The sequence below is a fragment of the Xenopus laevis genome, chromosome 4S (assembly GCF_017654675.1).
Source record: "Xenopus laevis strain J_2021 chromosome 4S, Xenopus_laevis_v10.1, whole genome shotgun sequence".
Taxonomy (NCBI): domain Eukaryota; kingdom Metazoa; phylum Chordata; class Amphibia; order Anura; family Pipidae; genus Xenopus; species Xenopus laevis.
Genome location: NC_054378.1, coordinates 108,636,520 through 108,662,457, shown reverse-complemented (window position 1 = coordinate 108,662,457; position 25,938 = coordinate 108,636,520). Strand labels below are relative to the sequence as shown.

The 25,938-nt window shown below is 39.3% G+C and overlaps 1 protein-coding gene across 4 annotated transcripts in view; it reads right to left on the bottom strand.

The window, feature by feature from the left end:
• The window catches only part of cntn4.S (contactin 4 S homeolog), a 212,638-nt gene that overhangs the window by 52,224 nt on the left and 134,476 nt on the right, over positions 1 to 25,938 (bottom strand). For all 4 annotated transcript variants that reach the window (XM_041591294.1, XM_041591296.1, XM_041591295.1 and 1 more), the window contains 1 exon segment: positions 16,820 to 16,937. In XM_041591294.1, the coding sequence (XP_041447228.1) occupies positions 16,820 to 16,871 (52 nt within the window). In that variant the 5' untranslated portion in view covers positions 16,872 to 16,937.

The following is a 25,938-nucleotide window of genomic DNA, read 5'->3' as shown; positions in this document are numbered from 1 at the left end:
AACTTTCGTTAGTGTTACTTTCTTCCTAGCAAAACTTCGTTAACACACTTACGCTTATGTCAATTTAAATAGGGTGGGTAACTTAACCTGGCGAAGCAGACTCTGGCAAAAAGGGTAACGTAGTGGAAACTTCATACTTAGATGAATTTCTTCTGGTGAAAGGGCGCAAAACTATTTTAGTGCTGAGCTCTTTCCTCTATGCTTTTTAGTAAATTGGCGATGTCCCTGCGAATTTGATGAAGTAAATTACGGATCCGCACACACTATATCTTCAAGCAGATGGGGGTTAACCCCAGTTTATTGTGCCACCACTAAGATCAACGTTTCGGGGGGTTTACCCACCCTTCATCAGGTTCCTGATGAAGGGTGGGTAAACCCCCGGTAAACCCCCCCGAAACGTTGATCTTAGTGGTGGCACAATAAACTGGGGTTAACCCCCATCTGCTTGAAGATATAGTGTGTGCGGATCCGTAATTTACTTCATTTGACTACAGGGACCTTGCCGGGTTCACGGAGACCCAGCACCACTGGAAGCAGAGGAGTAAATACACAGGAGTGCGGTGGTGAGAATTTTCTTATACCTGCGAATTTGATAACATTTCCCCCCCTTTCTCCTTGACACTCAGCTCTTAATTGTAACTGTACTTTGTATTACATAGTAACATAGTAAGTTAGGTTGAAAAAAGACACACATCCAGTGATGGGCGAATTTCTCCCATTTCGCTTTGCTGAAAAATTTGCAAAATTATCAAAATGGCGAAAAATTTGCAAAAAAACCCCATGAAAACCGAAATTGACGCCTGCGTCCGAAAAGTCACTTGCGTCAATTTTGATGCTGGCATTAAAGTCAATGGGCGTCCGAATAGTGTTGACGTGCGGAGATTTTGATACGAGCGTCTTTTTCAGACACCCATCCAAATCTTTTTTACGCAGGCGAATTTTCGCAAATTTCTTCGCTGCCGGCGAAATGCAGAAATTTGTGACAGTGGAATTTATTTGCCCATCACTACACACGTCCATCAAGTCCAATTTGTATTAATTTGCATTGTATATTGTACTTATTGGTATTTGTGCTAAATTTACAGTAAATACAAATATACATATACATATATACAGTAGTAGAAAAGATGAAGCAGCACTCGTTTGTTGCAAAAGAATATATTAAGAATTCAGTACATGACATAGCAGTGATGTTTCGGACAATCTGTGTGCCCTTTATCAAGCCAAAATGAATAGCCAGCTAGTGTAGCTTCACTTTGCCTGACGAAGTAACGGTAGCGCAACTTCGCTACCATTCGCCTCCCTGAGCGCAACTTCGCATTTTAGTGAATTTGCGTATCGATGGCAAAACTACGCCTGGCTAAGTGCGGCGAAGCTTCAGATCTTAGTGAATTTACCCCTTAGTGTGGATCATTATCATATATACATATTCATAGATACAAAAACAGATCATAATCACGATTTAAACCCAGTGGATGTAAAGATTTAAGTGTATCGATCCACCACACCTCACTTCTTTTTAACTTCAATTCCCTGTCGCCTCCTCTTTTTAAAGGCAGCACTGTTTCTAACAACATAGATTTTAACTAGTCAGCAGTTTGTCCCATATCCAGCAAAATGTTTTGATACAGGTAATGTAGTATTGCCTAGGTTGATACTTGAACGATTTTGCGATATACGTGACTTGACCATCTGGGTGGTCTCACATACTGTATATAGATGAGACCACATGACATGTCAACACGTAGACCGCAAACTTAGAGATACAAGTATAGTGTCCCCGTAACTGTATATGTTGCCCTGTCTGTGGATGAACAAACTCTCTACCCTTGAGGACATATGGACACTGCATGCACCCCAAACAGGGGAACATGCCTTTCAACTTACCACCCCAAAATGTATGTACTTCCTTAGGTTAGGTTTTCATCAATGATGAGGTCCCAATAGTCTTTCCCTGTCGATACGAGATATATTAAATATACATACATATATATGAGTTTCTAATAAAGCTGGCAGATGGACCCTGTCCCGAAGAGCTTACAATATATGAAAGTTAGAGTTTAATCCTGAATTTGAAGATAGGGCCAGGGAAGGGTTCATAGACTGTAAATCAGCAAATCTCAGAATCCTAGACTGAAACAGGTATTACATGTAATATTAAGAGAAATGACAGAATCTTCTGGTAAGCCATGTTTAAGCCTGGCACGGGCCCTGCAGGGCATGAGATCTCCCAACCCCCTTCTTATCATTTAACTGCAGTGGTTTGATTTCATTTCCCTGTGGCTGGAAGGTTGGCAGCTCTGCCAGACAGCCGAGTGATGAGGGGACACGGGAATCCAGGTCAGCGCAGAATAAAGTCTCCGAGGGACGTGCCTGGGTGTCAGCCTGGGAACATTTGTTTGGAAACCGGTTTATGTCTGGGTACGCTTTGGCTTGTGTGGAAAATAAACTGCCGCCTTTATTCACTATTCAATATCCATTTTTCAGAATATCGATTCTCTTTCTGAGATGGTTTGGGTTACAAGACCTAGATATTGTTTCCTCTAAAAGGTCAAAGTAATATTCTACCTTTTTTAAAAGCAAATTATCAGCATTGAATCATTCGCCCAAACTGACAATATAACAACTTATAGCTAATGACTTTTAAAGGGGAGGTCTGCATTTCCGTGAACTGTGAGGTTTTTTTCTTTTTCTATTTTTGCCCCTCTCTCCTATTCGCCTTTCATCCTGTCTTCCAACAGCTGGTTGGTTGCTAGGACATCCCAGGATGGTAAGACTGAATGCCCAACCCAAACTAACTGTTTATGGCTGCAGTCAGTTTCTGACCTTGTGGGATCATTATGAACATGCGCACTGAGTTTCCAGAAAATCCCATGGGAACAACTAAAAAGAGATAGTAGGGGGCATTTATTTCATTGGCACAGTAGGTTTTTCATTATGGGTTGCTCCCATGTGTTTACTTTCCTTACTTTAGCCAGTTTCTTTATGGGTATGTACCACCTTCCTCTCCCATTATGGAATCACATAATTTTTACTCCTAACCCAACACACTGTACATTTCAGTGAGCCAGAGGTGTTGGAAAACATTTGTTTTTTTTAATAGCAATAGTTAGACAATAATTATTTTGGCTCACATGCCTATCATTAGAGTGAGCTGCCATACTGATAATGGGATAAAAGCTGGAACACATGACAGCAAAGGTTATTGCAAAAAATGACACTACGCTAAATTAAGAGGCAAATTATACTGCCAAATGACATAGACATCTATTCAGCTTAGGGAGAAGAGCTATAGTACTACATTAGCAGGTCACAACACAGGACCCTCACTAGCGCAACACTAGTATTCCACGTAGTAACCTATACAAGTGTTTCTGTTGATAGAAGTCACAAAGTTTACACCAGATATGATAAACCATACAAACCAATCAGCAGGTAACATTCTGGTCACATGCTCAAAAGTTCCGCTGAAGTCACAAAGCTAAAATCCAGGACAGAGGGAACTTTAACAACCAGTTTTACGTTTCCTGATTTGGTAAGAAGACATCTGGCCCTTCCTTAAACCTCTCTACTGTATCTGTCATTAGAAGTTCTGTAGGTAGTGACAGCTAGTGATGGGCAAATAATTTGCCTGGCATGAATTTGCGGCGAATTGTTTTGCCGCCGGTGAATAGATTCCTGAATCTCCCGCTGGCTTCAATTTCCGATTTTGTGATTTTTCATGAAAATGTCAGATTTTCATGATTTTTTTGTGAAACTTTCCGATTTCTCAATTTTTTGCCGGGAGAAATTCGCCGATCACTAGTGCCAGCCACAACTCAACCTTTTCTGCAGCAGCAGCCTTTTATTCTAATGTTAGGGATTCCCCTATTTGTCCTTTCTGAAAAGAATGAGAGTCTGAGCCCCTAGAGAGGGTTTTTTAGCCTTTTTTTTTCTACGGAATTACAAAGTGATTTTAACCCACTTAGATGTCTCTTCTCTAATGCAAACATCTCAGCTTGGACAGCCTGTCTTTATAATGACACAGATTGATATTGCATGCTATAGCCAAGTCTATCATCTAGAATATGCCTAGATCTTTCCCCATCATGGATTCACTTAACATAATTCCATTAAGAATATACCTTGCACTCAGGTTTTTTTAAAAATCACAAATGCATAACCTTGCATTAATCTGAATCTCAGCTGTCACTCATAGAGCTGCCTAAAACACTAATCTGCCCGAGACCTGCTGCTCTACACACGGCACATCACTGATGGATTCTATTGCACGAACTGAGCAACTCAAAGTCATCTGCAAACACAGACAGCAAGGCTGACTCTGCACATTGCACCCATTCCATTCTTTTTTTTGCATCCTCAAAATTACACTTCATATATTGTACCCAATGCAACAATTTGACACCTTAAAAATGACAAAGTGTGATACTGGAGCACATGAAACTTTCAGAGATGCCCATAACATTGTGGAAATAATGCTATATGTACTACAACTACACAATCACTGGTGGCAAACTGTAATAATGCATGTTAAGCTTCCTATTGTTTTTATATAACGGACATATTCTCAGATTCTTTATTTTACCATCGTGACTTAATTTTTTTCCCTTTTCTTTCCCCTAAGGGAAAACAAAAGCCATTATGTAGCATTAATAGAAACACGTTTTCCCCCAAGGCTTATTTTTAGCCTTGACGCTGCAATGCCATCAATATGGTCCAGCAATGACTTTAGGAACATTTCTCATACTTAGTTCCAATAGTTGGAATAGGGCTTGGGTTCCTTGACTTTTTGAATTTTAGTTTAAAAACAACCAGGCTTAAAGATGCCCATCCATGTGCAGAACATGCAGAACTCTTGCCAGCAGCCTATATGGGCCCAAAGCAATTTCTGCCCTTATCGGACTTAGATACTGATTGGGCTCAGTGGAAAATACTGTTGGCTTATGCCCATATTATGCCTTGGATGTAGTTCACAGCTGACAAGTCTTCTTGAACTTCAATGTGTCTCCATTGTTGAACAATAGCCATGCTTGATATAATAGGACTTCTCGTGAATTATTCTTAATTCTCTAAATATTCTCAGCTTTCAAGGTTTTGAATTGCAAACCCTCTCTGGAAGAAAATAGGAAGGGTTTTGTGCAGGTAGTTGACAAGGGTGGATGAATGAATAGGCTATAGCCTAAGGACCAAGAGTAATTGGGGGCTTTTTCAATTATTATTATTTTAACTTTAGTTTCTTTAAAAAAAAATCTATTTTTATCTGCGCTGCTAGAACTGGGCCCGGTTGGGACGGGTGCAAGGTACCTGCTGGGTGAAGATTATACAGCCAGACAAGGCAAGGTACATGCGTGCACCTGAGCTCTCTTAAGGGTGGCCATAGTAGAGATCTGCTCGTTTGGCGATGTCACGAAACTAACAGATCTCTCCCCGATATGCCCACATTGAATTGGGCAATATCGGGCTGATCCGATCATGGGCCCTAGGGCCCAACGATCGGATCAGAATGGATCCGATACAGGTGGTCGGACCGCGGAACCGCATAGACGCACAAATGCGGCCGCTATCCAATGGGATTTTTTAACCTACCCGATCGAGATCTGGCCGACTTTCGGACCCAAGCCCAGCAGCTCAGATAAAAATAAATGTAATAGAAAATAAAAAATAATAAATAACAAATAATAAAAAAAATAAATCAAATTGAAAAAAAGATTGTCTCTTGTATATTTCTAAACTTTTGGGAATGGGAGTAGCCTAGAAGGGGGGCATGTGGAAAGTGTCACGTCTAGGCATAATTCTGTTGGATCAGTGTGACAAAGCATGGCATATACTAAGGGCATTAGCCTATACAATATTACTGGGCATCTAAGGTTCCTACAGATGTTATTGTCTTACAACTCTAGCAAAACCCTTACAATATTCTGCTGTCAGCCGGATTCTGGGAGGTGCAGTACAACAGCATCAAGAGGGCATCTAGGTACCTTTACCCTCTGTTGTTAAACAATATCTTTGGGGCATTTTGCAGTACTATTAAACCTGATGAAATTATAGGATGGATATCCCACCGATTTGCTGATTTTGGGTTGGGGGGGTGTGGATCACTCGATTTTTTATGATTTAATTCAGAATACAATCTCTATGCAGCACAGACATGACAACATTTCACAGTTATTTATATTGTAAATTAGATGCATTATTTTAGCAGAGCAGAGCTTGAAAATAAAATGTGTTAATTTATCCAGCTATTATCATATAATATTGTTCTCCCTATCACGTCCCGCAGGATTAAGTGCACTTGGCTGCATCAGTTCCATTCTGTATGTGGCCAAGGTGTCAATACCAAACATGTGTGATATTTTGTGTTTGTAATCTGCAAGTTAAGTATCATTGAGTTATCATGTTTCATGCTCTGTGAGAACATCCTGTAGTGTGTTTTATACCCACAGCAAACTTTTGGATGTGCTATGCGACTGCAACTCCCAGCACATACTCTTGGGAGTTGCTTTTTTTGCTTCTGCTTAGCCTTGTTCCATGCTCAGCATTCTGCACATTTTGCTGCTCAAAGACTTTTGTGAGCTGAATTCTGTAATGTGCTCATCTGAGAGATCTGGTTAAAGGTTCAATGTGAGATATGATGCAACTCTTGGCATAAATGTCAGAAGCAATGGGGGACGACCCCTACTCTCTTTCCCCAACCTGGTAGGGGAATAAACACACTGTAATTGCACCTTTGGGGCTACAATGCCTCTGTTACTCTAGGGACAGCCTGTTTTGATGTGAAAGCAACACGCGCAGGAAAAAAGAGATGAGACTGTGACATTCGGTATCACAAACTCTGCACTAGAGTAATAGTGCGATAGGAGAAAGTGCCATATCCAATAGCAAAAATGATAGGGGCCAAAGCTTATCATAAATGAAAACATGGATAGAATGGACGAACCAGATCATTGGCGGCAGGGGAACAGCCGAACGCTAGGGTTAGATACAATTACAATACACTGCAAACTAAGGCAAGGAATGAGTTTAGGGTTAAGGTGGAAAGGGAATGAGAATGCATGGACGAGGCCATGAATACTATAAGGCCAAGGGAAGAGTGAAGGGAGGGCGGCTGGCAGAGAGCTACAAAACATAGTAGGGTGCAAAGGAGAGTCAGAAAGAAACTGGGCAAAGTCTATTTTTATACAGCCTTAGACTGCAGAGCAAAGTCAGGCCAGGGCACCGTAAAAGGGTTTTGATGGAGATTGAAGGGAGGTGTTCATTTACAGAGTGCATGGTGGGTAAACATAGAACCAGTATACAGCGCTGAAATGAAGCCCTCAATGGACATTGGAAATACCATCAGAGCCTGGCACAGAGAATGATTTGACTGTATAGTCTGTATTCTTGGTCATTACGTTAACTTCATATGTTCTAACTCTCACCTCAGCCTTTAAATGAACAGATCTGCTATTGCTCTTGGCTATTTTATCACCCTGATAATTATTCTTTCACATGGGCCATTATATTACCCTGATATATAACTGATTTTGGTCTTTATGTTCCTTAATATATTATTCTTTCATTTCGGCCATTATATTACCCTGTAATATATTCAACCTTATTTATATAGTGTCTCCTGCAGCACATTACAGAGTCAGGGGAAACAAACACAGGGCATGGACCTTGATATACGCTCAGTCTCATCTTAGCCATCAAATTCATATATTATGGCTCTTGGCCTTTTTAACACCATGATATATTCTTATACTTATCACAGCCATTATATTAATTAATTGAGATATTATTGCGTTTGGCCATTATATTACCTTGATATGGTCTCTCTCTTGTCTCAACCATTATATTGCACTGATATATTAATGGTCCCATCTGGCCATTATATTAACATGACACCGTCTCATCTCAGCCATTATATTAACTGATATATTATTGCTTTTGGCCATTGTATTACCCTGATATATTGTCCCTCTACTCCGAGTCATTATATTATCCAGACATAATATTCTCTCATCCCGGCCATTATATTACGCTAGTGGTGTGTCTCTATCACCTGTTTGAGTCTGATTTGTGATATGTTAGGATTCTATCGTCTGGGTCTGCATAACCCAAGCCACAGCCCAGTATCTTTTCTCAGGCTCACTTTATTATCCTGATCCTGATGTATGAACTCTGTCATTGGGGGTTACTTCTTAACCCACAGGTACAGTGATCTTTCTTTAACTGTATCATTATATTACGGTGATACATAATCTCTGTCATCTGGGTCACTTTGTAACCCTGATACAAGAGGAATGTAAACTTTGTACTTTTGCTCATTCTATTACTCCAATATCCACCATGACATGTCTGCATCCCTGCAGTTCCAGCCCAAAAATTATTTGGAGTTAGCCTAAAATAATGGTTTATACTGTATCAGATCAGCATCCTGTGTATTTCAGGCATCTTTGTTAGTCTTCCACTTATTCATAAAGCTTGCTGCATATTATTTGTGTGCCTGGTATATCCCAATATAATATATGTTCATTACAGAAACAAGAACCGTATCATAACATGTTGGATAGCTACCTATAACCGTCAATATACAGTAGGCAAAGGAATTATAAACATGTAACTACTCTTTAATATGGACGCCTGCAGCTTACAGTCATACAATTGTGTTGGTACAGCAGTCTCTTTAAGAGGGAATATTAAATGCAATATTTCAGGGAGTCTTCCCCCAGTCATCAGTTGTCATTAGGAAAATGTACAGATAACTGCAACTACTCTGTTCTGTACTGGTTGCACATATGGCCTGTGTTTATACTTTACCACTTACTGGAGAGATGCTATTTTGGGATGCAGGGAAACCTCACTGCATGAGCAGCCAAGAATGGTCGTTTAAGCTTCCAGAGGCAAGCCGGCTTTTGCTTGAACTACGAGATCATATCTCAGATATTCACGGCAGAGAAATCCAGCAGTTATGGCTATGGATGATGGGAGTTGTAGGTCACCGGCAGTGCCTTCCAGGCTGAGAACGTGTTTTATCACCAGACAACCTTCACTGATAAAATACATTGGGCTAGTTACAGCACTCTGTCCTTTCTTTTAATTTGTGTCACCCCAAGAAGAGATCTCTGTATCTGTGTGACTCTATCACCCCGAGGTGGGTGACACCATATGACAAGCTATCCACGTCGCTAATGACGCTTCTTAAAATAAAACATCTCCAACAAATTTCATATAAGGGAAAACAGAGTCCTTGATAATTTGAGTCTTATATTAACTTCTAATATAAAGTCAACCCTGGCAAATTGGAACAGGAAGAATTAATTGGATATGCAAATGAGATTATCTGCTATATAAATCTAATTACGAACCAATTTGCTCTAACAGAATGCAAAGGAACAACATGGACGAACAACACCTGTATGTCGGCGGTGTGACATGGAACACAGAAACAATGGAATGCACTGTATCTCTATAAGACAACACATTGGGCTAGAAACACATTTGTAAGGCAGATTTCAATGCATGGGCATAATGAGTAGATAGAGGGTTCTTGCAACCCATAAAATATCTGTAACACACCTGCACATCCCTTGTATAATCAGATGCCAGTGGGTATGATTCCATGCCAACTAACACTGCCAAGCACAGATGCTCACAAAAAAAACTTTGTGAGGCAAAACAGAAAGGCTGCTGTCCAAGGTGCTGCATGACTGGGCATTTCCAACACAGTCCTCTTCTTTGTATATATAATATATATATATATATATATATATATATATATATATATATATATATATATATATATATATATATATATATATATATATATATATATATATATATATATATATATATATTGAAAAGAGGGTCAGCACACTCTGTATTGTTAAGGTGAAAAAAAGTGTTGATTTTTTTCACCTCAACACTTTTTTTCACCTTAACAATACAGAGTGTGCTGACCCTCTTTTCAATATTGCTACAAACTTGGTTGTGCACCTCTGGCTTCGTCTATGACCGAGTGCAGGCACTGTCTGACATTATATATATATATATATATATATATATATATATACACACACACACACACACACACACACACACACACACACACACACACACACACACACACACACACACACACACACACACACACACACACACACACATATCACAAACATAGGGGCCGATTCACTAACTTCGAGTGAAGGATTTGAAGTTAAAAAACTTTGAATTTCGAAGTGGGCTACTTCGACTTTGAATCGAAGGATTCGAACTAGAAATCGTTCGACTATTCGACCATTCGATAGTCGAAGTACTGTCTCTTTAAAAAAAACTTCGACCCCCTAGTTCGCCATCTAAAAGCTACCGAACTCAATGTTAGCCTATGGGGAAGGTCCCCATAGGCTTGGCTAACTTTTTTTGATCGAAGGATATTCCTTCGATCGTTGGATTAAAATCCTTCGAATCGTTCGATTCGAAGGATTTTATCGTTCGATCGAAGGAACAATCCTTCGATCGTACTATTTGCGCTAAATCCTTCGATTTCGATATTCGAAGTCGAAGGATTTTAATTCCTAGTCGAATATCGAGGGTTAATTAACCCTCGATATTCGACCCTTGATGAATCGACCCCTTATTGTATATTTATACCAACAAAAGACACATAAATACATATCAGGGCCCCTATTACCTAACATTTCAGTTTGTCAATTATTGTGTACCCGTATCTACAACACTGTAGAATGTTGTTGGTTGCTTAACATTATATACTATGGATGCACCGAATCCAGGATTGGGTTCGGATTTGGCCAGGATTCAGCCTTTTTCAGCAGGATTCGGATTTGGCCGAATCCTTGTGCCTGGCCGAACCAAATATGAATCCTAATTTGCATATGTAAATTAGGGGCACGAAGGGAAATCATGTGACTTCATCACAAAACTAGGGAGTAAAAAAAACGCATATGCAAATTAGAATTTAAATTTGGTTTGGTATTCGACCGAATCTTTCACGAAGGATTCAGGGATTTGGCCAATTCCCAAATAGTGGATTGTGTGCATTCCTATTATATACACTGCCATTCATTCCTTATTTCAAACACAATGAAGTAGAGGGCTTAAGCTATGGACACACAGGCTGTTGTCAGTTGCTGTTGTCAGCCTGTGTATTTTTGGAGGGTGAGAGAAGCAGATCTGCTCAGTGCCCCTGCTCCATTGATTTGAATCAGATCAGCCTGTGTATGGTCACAAACAGGCTGAGATCAGTTCAAATACTGACCTCAGCTTCAGCTCCACTGTGTGTGACCACACACAGGCTGATTATATTTAAATGAATGGAGCAGGGGCACTGAGCAGATCTGCTTCTCTCACCCACCAAAAATACACAGCCTGACAACAGTCACTGACAACAGCCTGTGTGTCCATAACCTTAGATATAGTTTATATAGTGATAACCAGTTAGTTCTTATTCAGCCAGAGATACAGAAGTGCTTGCACATTAGTGTCATATTTATTGCCTCAGCAGAGCTATTCTCCATTAAACTCCCTAGAACAATAGCCATACATATGTTTTAAAGCTGTCTGTAATACATTACTGTCAAAATAATACAACTAAAAATGCCCATACAAGCCACATTTATAAAACAGATACAAGACAAAAACTGTGGTACTGTGTTAGCCAGTAGCAAAAATAACAAATAAAAAAAACAAAACAAATACAAAAAGTATTGTAGAAGTGATACCTATATTGGTTAACAATAAAAATACATTGCAAGCTTGTTGCTTGTTGGTGCTCCGAAAGCTTGCAACGTATTTTTATTGTTAGCCAATATAGGTATCACTTCTACAATACTTTTTGTATTTGTTTGTTTTTTTATTTGTTATAAAATAGATACAAACCGATACTCCAAAAGTTTGTGAACTCTGTAACCAATGATCATACATATTACTGTGCAATTAAGGAACTATAAGGGGAAATTAATAGAACATGGGGACACCTGTTTGCACTCAACTGAAGGGCAACTCAAGGTTGGAATAGTGCTTTTCACCTGATTGCTTTTTACTTTGCCCCTTACTCCTCTGTTTTATATGAACCGTACATGATGTATTGTAGTTCACAGATGCACATGAGGGTATCTGCCTCCTTATTTCGGAAAACTACTCTGCCCAGATCCGCAAAGATTTCTCCTCTTATTTATCAAAAAAAAATTCCAAAAATTTCTTGTGTGGGAAAAAATGATAAAATTGCCAAAAAATTCGAATCATGCAAATTTTAAGGATTTGACGCCCCAAAACCACAAAATATTCAGGACTTCTCCCATTGACTTCCACATGAACTTGGTAGGTCTAAGTTGGAGTACTTTTTTAGTCAGATTTTTAACACCCTCTGGGTGTATTAAATTCCGAAAAATGCTATTTTTTTTTCCATTAAAAATTTGGATTCAATAGTACAAAAAAATCGAATTTTTCAAGTTTTTGGCATTTGGACTTTGATAAATAACCCCTTTAATATTTGATGCAGATATTATCAAAGGGGCACTGAGTATCTGAAGTCAACAAATAGCGTGTCATGACACAAATGGGCCCGAACACAGCATGCTAACTACTTTAACATAGGTGCAAAGTTAAAGGGCATGTAAAGGCAAAAAAATAAAATCCCATTTTGACTTTCTTTAATGAAAAAGAAGCCTATCTCCAATATACTTTAATTAAAAAATGTGTACCGTTTTTATAAGAAACCTGACTGTATTCAGTGAAACTCTCCCTTCCTTTACTGCTGTGGATAGGAATTGTCAGATGGTCCCTAACTGCTGAGCAGGGAAACAATCATACTTATGAACAGCAGGGGGGGCCCCCACCTTACTTCACAGCCATGCAGAACTCAAGCAGCTTTGTTTATGATGATCCCTAAGCAGCCCAGACCACACTGAGCATGTACATAGTCTTAGTCTTGCAAAGATGTATAACAAAGTTACAAGATGGTGACCCCCTGTAGCCAACTTTGAAAGCATAAATTATTTGTTTGATTAGGCTTGTGGTGCAGTAAGTTCATGTTTACCGGTATATTTAGTATACAAAATACAGCATTTCTAGCCTTATTCTGTTTTAGACTTTACATGCCCTTTAACTATAATCCACTGAATTATTCATACTCAAAACACAATTGCTGGCCTCACGTAGACTAGTTTTACAGGTCACATTCATGTTCAGCTGGTGAGTTTGAAGGGAGAACTTTAGAGCAAGTTCTTGGTAACATTATATAGCTTCAACCTTGAAGCAGTCTTGATCCAAATTCATTCATTTCATTTTATGCTTTTTCCTAATATCTTCCCACAAAAAAAGCTCTTTGGTATCTTTCTTATTCATTAAATATATTTTAAAATTCCCTACCTCTCCACTGATGTCTGAAGCACAGGTGCTTGTATCCTTATAATCCGAATCAACTCCTTGCAGGGGTCGTTATAGCAAACTTGTCTTGTTGAATTAATTAGTAGTCAGACCAACCTTGCTTTTATTTTAATTATCTACAGATGGAGCAACTTTTCTGGAAGCATCTGGTTCAGTATGGTACATTGCAGCATAACTCACTTCAAAATACTGTACCATATGTCTCTGGTACAGTAAAATCTGCTCAACCTTTATATCATTTTCTTCACTTTTCTTGGTGTATCCTCGCCTGAAAATCCCAACTGATATTTGTGCAGTATTCCAGTCAGTAGGTATGGTGCATTGGCAGATTATTCCCACGTGTATCTGTCCATTCAGGCTATGGAAATATGAATCAGTCCAAATTCCATCTTTTGGTAACAAATATTTGTTTCCACACTTTGTCAGATTTGTATGACATTGTGGGTTTTGGCTGAGCTGAATCCTAAAGGAGTTTTTTTTAATTTGGTCAAAAAAGAACTTAACAATGAAAATGAATAGTGATGGGCGAATTTGCGAAACAGCGGCGGCGTCTCGTTTTTGACGCCGGCGCCCGTTTTTTTGACGCCGACAAATTTTCGCGCCTGGCGAATAAATTCGCCCATCACTAAAAATGAATATGGCTATAAATGCCATATTGTTTAAATAGAACTTTTTGAACAAGCCTTAAAGGGCACCAATCATGACCAAAATCATTTACTAAGTAAATACACTATGTGAAAGTTCAAGAAATCCAATTTTTAAAACAGTTAGAATTGTTTGTATAATGTAAATAATCAGCTCACTATTCCTTCTGCAAGATCTCCCTTATCTCCCCTGCAGTTCTAGCTGAGGCAGCCATCTTGGATTTCACTGGCTCCTCCTACCTATATCTTCCCAGCCAACTGTAGCTCTGAAATCTCGCACATGCTCAGTTCAAATTCCTTGTTTGCTTATCAACCCTTCTAAGCTATTTTCAAATCAGCCAAACCTGTGTGTTAGCTGCTGTACAGTAGTGCTGCCACCTGCTGGAAGTTAGCAGGTGGCAGCACTTCTAGTGGATACTTCTAGTGGAGGAGTTTACTAAAACAAGGCATTCTGGGTAGAATACTCAAAGCAGTGTTACAATCTGAGCATGCTCCTGAAATTTGCACATTAGAGTCTCTGTTAGAGTCTCAATATGGCCTCCCTCAGTGAAAGAACCCATTTGACAAAGTAAGGGATTTTTTTAAAACCTACAGTTTTTTCAAAAAACTATATTGTATATGTAGTTTGATTAAACGTGTTTAGCTTGTACTGGTCAGATTGTTAATATGTGTTTGATTTTGGCTGTGATAGGTGCCCTTTAAGGCTCAGTGTCTGTATAGCAGTAATGGTCCAGGCCTTCAAAGTTGTCACAGGAGTTTCCCATCTTGGATATTATTAGGAGTGTCATTGACTAGTGATGGGCGAATTTGTCGCTGGAAAATTTGCAAAAATAGCGAAACGTGAATTTTGATGCCAGCGTCAATTTTGACGACGGCATTAAAGTCAATGGGTGTCCAAATAATGTTGACGCACGACAGTTTTGATGAGAGCGACCTTTCCGACACTCTTCCAGATTTTTTTGCTGCGAAACACGGAAATTTACCGAGAATTCGCGTCTGCAGAATTTTTTCGCCCATCGCTATTATTGACATGCAGTGTGCTCTGGGCAGCTGTTGGGAAGCTAAGATTAAGGGTTGTCACAAATCATCAGGCAGAAAATGAGATTTGCCTGTTTTATAAGATGATGCTACAAGGATTAAATTCTGATGCTAGTTGTGCTGGTTAATTTGCTGCTATGTCCTACCAATAATCTGAATTATTATTTACTAATCAGACTTATATTGTGACATTTATATTATATAGTGAATAAAATACCCCCTATTGTAAAATATAAGGATAGTATAAGTCACCGAGGAGTTCCATGACCATATAAAAGTACAAGGCTGAAGGTCATGGAACTCTGAAGTTACTTCTAAAATCCTCATATTTTCCAAGAAGGGGTACTTTATTTATTATAATACCCGAGTTTTAGTGAGTCATGTGACAAAAATTACATCACTAAGCTCACTAAGCTTAGTTGATATAATTTAAAGGATATTAATGGCTTTTGTGTATTATATAGTGAAGTACCCCCTACTATATAAGAATATTATCGGGGGAATGTAATTAAAGTAGCAAAGCGCAAAACAACTGTAATATTGTTCCTTAAACTGTTCGCATTCGCATTGCGAATTTTATTAATGGCTTTTGTGTATTATATAGTGAAGTACCCCCTACTATATAAGAATATTATCGGGGGGAATGTAATTAAAGTAGCAAAGTGCAAAACAACTGTAATATTGTTCCTTAAACTGTTCGCATTCGCATTGCGAATTTTAATTGCGCACTCTTAAGAAGTGCTTGAAGGTGTCGTAATCTTTGGGAGCAAACATAGCGACTTTTTCAGTAAGAAGTTTTATTACATTGACTGCGCATTGTCGGTCTTCCACTGTCGGAAGTGGTCGCTAAACAGTTTCCGCATTCGTAAAGGTATATTAAATTCGCGCAAAGCAAAATTTGTTCGGGCAAAGGCATAACTTTTTGCATTGCGAATAGTTTTTCCATTAGCGACTTGTATTACATTCCCCCCTATAAGTTATAAGTTACCGAGGATTTCCATGACCATATTAAATATAAAATAATATAATTAAATATGTTTTTTATACAGGTCATGGAACTCTGAGGTGGCTTCTAATATCCTCATATTTTGCAACAGAGGGTACTTTGTTAATTTTAATACACAAGTTAGAGTGAGACATGGGACAAAAATGACATCACTAAGCTCTGATTATAAACAATGACATCATTAAAGCACCATTTATAAGGATATAACTTACAGGATATTCATGGATTTTGTGTATTATATATGTATGTATATATATATATATATATATATATATATATATATATATATTCAGTGAATCAGCAGAAAACTACTGGGGCATCTTTGGAGAAACAGATCTTCCCTGCTAAAGAACTGTGGTTGCCTTGGGCTGGTACAAAAAGCCTATAACATAATGTACAACATTTTTGCCCTACTTCTTTAGTGAAGCTTTAATTCTCATTCACTGCATGCCTAAATGAGTTCAAGGTGTTTTCTGGCGATGCAGTGAGCTGCTAGCCCAGTAATATACAATGTATATGACATAAAGGAAACTATATAAAACAACAGAAAACATACAGTGACTGTGAGTTAAATGAGGGGAACATAAAGGATCAAAATGGCACAACATGTGATGCAGAAGATAACACTGGCAGGAGGCAGTCCACATGTCAGAAATGTGGCAGGTTGTCATTATCGACACCCCCATATGGACCAGATTCTGCGGGATATTTTTTTGATTTCTGGAGTTCTGAATCGGTACATTACCTGCAAGACATACGAACCAGGGAAACGCTAGCAGTTTCCATAGCAACCTCATCCTCACTTTCTGGATTCGGACTCCTGTCTTCAGCCACTCAGAGCAGTGGCAAGTTTTCAGTCTTATCTGTTGGAGAAAAGGAACATGTTACTTTCAATACCCAGCCTGCCCTTCGGCTTTATTGCACTCTAATTCTTTGATGCCTCTCTTAAACACAACATCCTGGATGGATACATTTCTAAACTTTACCCGAAGCCAATACTGCTGCTCCCTGACCCTGCCTTACGCATTTCTTTCCTTTTGGAGCACAGAACACACACTGGCTAGAGCTGGAAGTAATACAGACCACTCATATTGATGTCAGGTTAAGAGATCCTCAGATCAATTGATATTTTAGATTCCTTCATTTGTTAACATCTCTGCTGGGAACACGAGCTGATCTCTATCTTTGCACGTACAATCTACAAGACTGGGATACGTGCCATTTGGGAAGAGCCTGTCAAATAAACTGCTCTGTTGCCTGGGCTGCAAAGCTGACAGTCACTGTTGCTAAGGGATCCATTCCCTGCTAGTACTTCCTGTACACAGCTTTACTAAATTCTATTATTACAGCACAAACTTTCTTTGCAAATAAAGCATTACATACATACATTGCATACATTTAGTCTCTACTGTATGAACACTGCCTGCACGTAATCTAACTGTGATATCAAAATGTCATTTAAAGTTATAGAGCAATGATATCTTGACAGCAAACGCAGTTGCCTCAAGGCTAATCGTGATGGTGGAGTTTCTGCATAGCTCTGCAGACAATGAAGGTATTAGTTTTATGTGTATATGTGAATGGCAGTGCATGTTGGGGCATTTTATACTGACTCCTATAATTGGAGCCATGGGTCAATGCTAAAAGGCACTTTCTATAATTTATGGGTGAGATCAAGGAGCGATATAAAAAAAATTCATGAAGGACCATTTATGAATGCAACCACAAGTGCACCCTCTAAAATGAATACATTCTTGTTGATGCAAGGTACTCTCTTGCACTTCCACATGGTTGCCAATGCACATGCATTTAAAGGGATACTGTCATGGGAAAAATTTTTTTTCAAAAATAATCAGTTAATAGTGCTGCTCCAGCAGAATTCTGCTCTGAAATCCATTTCTCAAAAGAGCAAACAGATTTTTTTATATTCAATTTTAAAATCTGACATGGGGCTAGACATTTTGTCAATTTCCCAGCTGCCCCCAGTCATGTGACTTGTGCCTGCACTTTAGGAGAGAAATGCTTTCTGGCAGGCTGCTGTTTTTCCTTCTCAATGTAACTGAATGTGTCTTAGTGGGACATGGGTTTTTACTATTGAGTGTTGTTCTTAGATCTACCAGGCAGCTGTTATCTTGTGTTAGGGAGCTGCTATCTGGTTACCTTCCTATTGTTCTTTTGTTTGGCTGCTGGGGGGGAAAAGGGAGGGGGGTGATCTCACTCTAAAGGTGGCCATACACGGATAGATCCGCTCGTTTGGCGATGTCGCCAAACGAGCGGATCTCCCTCCGATATGCCCACCTTGAGGTGGGCAATATCAGGCTGATCCGATCGTGGGCCCTAGGGCCCAACGATCGGATCCTAGCGTTCGCCAAACGGGCGGTCGGATCGCGGGACCGCATCAACGAACAGATGCGGCCGCGATCCGACGGGATTTTTAACCCCATCCGATCGAGATCTGGCCGACTTTCGGCCAGATCTCGATCGGGGAAGCCCGTCGGGGGCCCCCATACACGGGCCAATAAGCTGCCGACTTGGTCTGTCGGCAGCTTTTATCGGCCCGTGTATGGCCACCTTAACTTGCAGTACAGCAGTAAAGAGTGATTGAAGTTTATCTGAGCACAAGTCACATGACTTGGGGCAGCTGGGAAATTGACAATATGTCTAGCCCCATGTCAGATTTCAAAACTGAATATAAAAAAATCTGTTTGCTCTTTTGAGCAATGGATTTCAGTGCAGAATTCTGCTAGAGCAGCACTATTAACTGATTCATTTTGAAAAAAATGTCTTTTCCCATGACAGTATCCCTTTAATAAATGTAGCTGCAACTACACCTATTAATATTGGGGGTACCCTGGAGCAAAGCAGACTTGGTGGTAGCTCTAAGGTTCCCACAGCAGGTTGCTTCAACAAGTACACCAGACTTGTGTCTAGTGGATCAGATGCAAATACCACTCCTTTAGTGATGCATCCGCCACTCAATTTGCATCAAAACGCAAGTACAGTTACATATGTTTTGCAGTGCGGCTATAATTACACTGGAACTATGGGGCACATGTTGCACTATGGGTAAAAACATGTCAATATGTGTCTTTAAGTTTACTTTTCACACTGCACTGGAGCTTGTAAATGAGCCCTACACAGTTTCCACCAGGTTTTAATAAATCATAGCAACCCAACAGATGTTTGCTTTCAAACAAAGGTCAATAAATGCTACCTGGTTTACTGAAACTGGCACAAACGTAGCAACTTATTCTGTTGCCCAGGTGTAAGACATACCAACAACAGAACATAATTGTTGCATTCTCTTAGTCAGAGCAAGGACAAATGTAAGACAAATGTTTAGGAAGGTTTGGAAGGAACTTGATGCAAAAAATGAAAAAAAAAACTATAATAGGCTCGAAGTTTCAATCCCCACAGGGATCTTTGTCAGGAGGATACAGCAGGTTTGCTGTATACTCCTGACGAAGATCCCTGTGGGGATCGAAACGTTGATTCTAATAACATTTTTAGAATCATACTTTTTAATATATATATATATATATATATATATATATATATATATATATATATATATATATATATATATATATATATATATATATATATATGCACTTTTAATAAATGGCAATTGCAGGATGTTCTTGTTTAGCCTTTGGCAAAGACAGGATGCTCAGGGTTTAGTTTACAGAATGGCTATAGTTTATTCACAAGATAATAAATATGTATATATGCCACAGTCAATACATTCAAAGTGGCACATAAAAGGGTAAGGAGACTTCAGTTGGAATGATTTATGTAGGCAGGAGCTTTGGATGGGCTGAACATCTACAGATGCAAAATAAAGTGCAAAATTGCTAACTGGCTAAGTAGTTTGCTCGGAACTGATAATACCCCTTGTTGCCATTGTATACTACATTCATGTGTAATTAATGAATGCACTTGCAAGTGTGTGTGTGTTCAACAATGCGTCATTAAGGTTCTTGTGTTCAAACAGACTCCTCATGGATGACAATGTGTCCATCCCACTTCTTCTGATAATCTGTGCCTACTGATAGTATGAATGCCTGGAGCTAAAATAATCTGACCTGGGGTTCTTCAAATTTGAGCAACCCTAAAACGGGCCACAGACACAATGATCCGATCGTACAAATCATCGTACGATCGGACTTCCCCAACTCCCGACCTGTCACTAACCATTCAGATCAAAGTCTTACCATTCAGATCAAATAAAGTAGTTAAAGAACAGATCAGCCGATGTTCTACCCCTGACAGCAATCGTATGAAATTTATGTCCGACTAAAGCTAGTGACAGTCTCCTTCTGAAAATTGTACGATCGGCAACACATGCAGAGATATTACCCGCAGCCGACAGAAATCTGTTAACCTGTCCGATCGAACAAACTACCGATCCACGCCAGACGAAAAATGTCGGGACTCTCCACACACGGCTCGAAAATCGTACGAACCCTTGATTCGTACCATAAGATCTTTGCGTCTATGGCCAGATTTACTCTGGAAAACCTATACTCAACTTCACCTTATTTGCATTGCAATCCAAGTGCCATTGTGCCTGTTTTGGCAGATCAAGCAAAAATGCAGCAGATGCAACGTGGCTGCAATTATGGGAAAATAATACACGTGCATGTGTAAATTTCTCCCACAGAATTCTGAGCAAGTAATTCTAGCTTTACCTGCCCTAAATAAGGTAGGGTTTACTGACCACTGTTTTAATAAACAGGGGTTTTATTGGGTAATTATGTTTGTGCATGAAGAGCATGTTGGAGTATGTAAGTGATAAACCTCTCCATTACTCTCAGGCTATTTTTTAGACACGTGAGGGAAATCCATATTATATTTCATATAACAGCTCCAAAAACATTCCATTATGGGAGAACCTTTTAGAAACAAAATGACCTGTGTATAGTCCTCAAGCAGATTTCCCTTGATTTGCTTTGAAGCCATTGCATCAACAAATGGCTGCATGAGACTTTACGAAAAAGGTTTGCCTTTCGTTTTTAATTTAGGCTTAATGAATGCTGAAATGTCGCCACTAGGATTAGCTTTCCAGAAAAACCAATCTGTTCCTGTTACCTTCATGCCTATCGTTAAGGTGAACGAACTCTCATTTCATATGCACATATAATTGAGAAACACAGGAAACATTAAAAAACATGATTAAGCACCGTCCAACTGTCACACTATGCTAATACCCCTTTCACAATCATTTTAATATTTCCTGTTATTTAAATATAATCATAACTTCACTACATCATCGTCATCATCATCAGTGCACCACCCGTATCATATCATATGAACAAACTGCACAAACATCAACAAGGCGTAAGAAATGCACCTATCAATCATATCAGACTCATGCAATATTTTTGTTCTTATCATTAGAAGAGGGAACAACTACCCCAACTACCTCTGCTCTCCTTTTGCTTCACATATAGCCTGCCCCCCTCAGGCACACAGATAGATGCATTAGTAATAATAATAGCAATAATAATAGTAATTAATACTATTTAAGGTGATATTTCATCAATTTTTATGCTCCCTCTGATTGCTCCGTGTATTTTTGTCCTTCCCACCTTTCTTTAGCACCAGTACCACTGAAATTAAATATTCAAAAGCCCAATGCCTTTTGGGTTTGGCTGACTGAACTGAATCTAAGACCTAATTGACATATTCAAATTCAGGCAAAATCATAAATAATGTGCACCACCTACATTGTTTTTAAATTCCCTAGTCCCGTTGGACATGTTTAAACCAGAAGTATAATACAGGTTAATTGCAGCTTTCTGTTTGCATTCACCCAATTAACAGCTACCAGGATTAATTATAGCACTGTCAAAATATATTTTCTCAGTATCACAATACTGGTTCTTAAAATATTACAAATATTGCTTGCAATACAATAAAGAAGCCAGGACTGGAATTTAGGAAGCGAACCCCTAAATGCAGGATAAGTCTTGGCAGTCTCTCTTCTAAATAAACCTACAAGTCTTATTGTTCCCTGGATAACCTATTTAAGGCTACACATATCTTGGATCTGTAGTTGAGGAAAGGGGGTTTACTTAGGAATGGAATCCTCTCTACAGGCAGATCTGATGGTACTTCAGTTACTGGTCAATCCCACTAGTGATGTCCTAGAGCAAATGGTTATCAATTATTTCAGTTCAAGTCCAACCTTTGGACAGGTTCCTCCCATGAAGGTCAATCTTTGGTCAGGGATCATTAAATAAGTACAATATCAAATACATATTCACCCCAAATTCCAATCTCATTGGCGGTCATTTATCAACACTTGGCAAATTTGCTCATGGGCAGTAACCCATGGCAACCAATCAGATTGTTGCATTCATTGTACTACCTGCAGCTGGCTTTAAAAAGCTATTCACTGATTGGTTGCTATAGGTAACTGCCCATGGGCAAATTTGCCCAGTGTTGATAAATGAGCCCCAGTGACTTATAAACTGGGCTTTCAGGTGTATCTAGAAGAGAAAATGTTACACTAATTGGTCTTAAGGCTGAGCCCCCTTCCCTTGCTTCAAGCTCCCACTAAGGGGCCAGCCATAAATAAAGTCAGGACAGCTTGTTAGATAACACTGGTATAGCTTGGATAAGCTTTACAATAATAGTGTTTTGGCACCTCAACTCTAAATCCTGATATTCAGTCCCCGCACTATTCATAAAAGGTCCTAAAGATACCCTTTACTATGGTGAAATGTCTTTCATCAAATTAGGGATGGTTTGGCCGAATTGTATACTTTTGTGGCAGGATTTGGATTAGGTCGTATTCAAGTGTCTGGCCAAACCGAATTTGAACCCTTAAAATCATGTGACCATGTCATTGGATAAATTGCCAAATTTTTTAGAGCTCATATTTTATTTTCCCTGAATTATGCTTTTTCCCATATGCAAATTAGGATTCCGTTTGAGAGTCTGACACATCCTTCATGGAAGGTTTGGGATTTGGATAAAGTGCATGCCTAGTAAGAATTAAAAGCGATAAATAATAGTTCTACACTGAAAGAATGTGGGTACCCTTCAAAAAAAAGAATAAGAATTACTGTTTTAAAATATACAAAACACTTGTAGGCTTATTGAAGAAATAATGAAAACATACTGTATATCAACATATATGAATAGTTGGTTAGCTCTCTTAAACTGGGTTTTATACAAATGGGAGTAAAAAAACAGGATGCAAAGTGATCATATTCCTATAAGTGATGACTAATATGTTTACTACTGAACCACATTTACATTCATTATTGTGTGTATGTAGAAGCAGAAATGCAACAATACTGTAAGCCGTAGGCCCATTAATCACAATCTATTAATGGGTAAATAAGTTAGAAATATGCCTTACATACTAACAAATATCATTTCTCTTTTAGGATTCAAATATAAAGTCAAATAATAGAAAAAGGTAGGGTTTCTGTATTTGCTGCTAGTAGATCCACACAACCCAGGAAGACCCCTGACTATTATAGAATCAAAGAAATATTGATCCAATAGGGCTGTTTTACTGGTCTCCTTGATACACTTCACATCTGCAGTACTGTATTTCATCTCAGCATCATCCTGACTCTCTATCATCTGTAAATCATCACAGCTTCATTAACTTGTCGTCCAAACGGCCGCTGACTCCCCAACATTACAAGAGTTCCCCCTCTCCTTCTCTCTCTTTACCATTGACCTTTCCAGCTATGCCACACTTAAATTCAGCCATTACCATAACCGCCTGTATTTTCCTTTTATCGCTCTTCTATCTGTTACCTTCTACTCCCATGGCCTCCTCCCTTCCTGCTCAGATTAAGGAGCGGCGCGTCTGATTGTGCAGACATTTCATGTTGTTCTAAAATCTTCTGGTGAGCGCTGCAAATTAATTGCAGTTTATGATGAGGAGAGGTTTACTAGAAGCAACGTCTGATCTTGGAACTATATTTACAGGAAAGGAGAGGCTGCCAAGCTGAATGTGGTTTTTAGTTTAAGGACAGAGCTGGGATATGAAAAACGTAATAAATCAGAGGCATGATCTGAAGCTAAATGCATGGATTAAAAATAATCTTTAATTACATGCACAGTTCTGAATCAGGATTATCAGTGTGGTTCATTAGGATCTATAGCTGCATTATTTGCCTAGGGCAGTCCACATCTATTACAGATCATAAATACCCTCATAACTGCAAGTTCTTGGGGCTAACTGAGATGATTAAAACCCGCAGCTCAATACTACAGAGATCTTGCTTACTAAATTTAATTTGCCCACACTCTGACTTGACTACGGCAATGATGGAAGAGGAACAAGCAAGGTCTACTTGCTCTTTTATCTGTTATCTATTTTATTTATTGTTTCTATTGCCAGCAAAGCATCATATTCCTAACAGACCTTGAGAATAGGAGAAATTTTGGCCACTTACCAGCTACTATACAATAAAAGAAACCAATGTCAGACTGGTTTCTTCAGTGACCCATTATGATTCTACCTATTAGGGTTAGGGTTATTATAGCGTATGGGAAGACACGTGGAGGCAGTTCGGGGAGATTGTCGACCCAGAAGAAGAGGCGATTAAAAAAAAAAAATCTCCCCGAATCTCCTTGTGTGAACTAACCCTTATACAACATACACCAGTAAGATGGAAGACATGGAAGTAGTTTAAGGGTGGTGGCAGACGTGGCTACTGGGGGAGATTAGTTGCCCAGCGACAAATTGCCTCTTCTTCTTTGGGCAACTAATCTCCTCTAAATGCCTTCCCACCATCTAGAATGTAAATCGTGGCAGGATGGCACTCGGATTGATTTGGCTTTTCGAAGTCACCCGAAGTTTACTCGTAAGGAAAGGGGGAGATTAGTCCCCGAAGAAGAGGTGATTTGTCGCTGGGCTACTAATTTCCCCAAGTAGCCACATCTGCAACTACCCTTAGGGATCGCACTTGGAACGCTTCATTTTCCGAAGTCACCCGAAGTTGCCTCACGAGGAAACTTTGGGCGACTTTGGAAAGCCGAAGCGTTCCGAAAGCCATCCCGCCGGCGATTTACGTTCTAGCCAGCGAGAAGGCATTTTTGGGAGATTAGTCGCCGAAGAAGAGGCAATTTGTCACTGGGCAACTAATCTCCCCCAGTAGACACGTCTGTCCCCACCCTTAACCTCAGAAGGGGACAGGCTGGTAGCAGGTAGATAAGAAAATGAATCTCCATGATGTCAACAAAAGTCTCAAGACATTTCTCGTCATGTCCCAGAACCCTCAGGATAAGATAAGAGGCCACCTTAGTTTACAAGCATGAGTCTTGGCTCAAAATCTCTGATTTACAGGGGACTGGTGGGGGGAAGGTCAGCATAAGAGTTGCCAGGAGATTGAGGTTGAGCAGAGTCAAAGTTATTGGCTGTTGTGAGCTTTAATAGAAGCAGCCAATCTCAAAACTTTTTTTCTTTATGTCCCCAAACCTTCAAGCAAGCAAAGCATGGCACTAATATTTATTGCTGGTAAGACAAGAGGTCTTCTAGATTTACAAGCAAGTATCTTGGCTGAAACTGATTGGTTTAAAAAGGGCAGATGGGGGGTACAGTAGGTCAGTAAATGAGTGTACAGGAGAATGACATTGAGTGGAGACAATGTGATTGGCTGTTGTGAGGTCTAATAGAAGCAGCCAATCTCAAGACTTTTTTCTTGACTTTTTCCCACAAACCTCAAGCCAGAGAATCATGGCCCTAGTGTTTACTGTCAAAAAAACAAGCTAAATTGACAAACAAGTGTCTTTGTCCTACAGAGACCTCTTCAATCTCTTCTCTATCCTTGCAAGTTGGAACCGTAATGTCCCTCAATCATATTAGTGATACTTTGTCGGTTTGCAACAGTC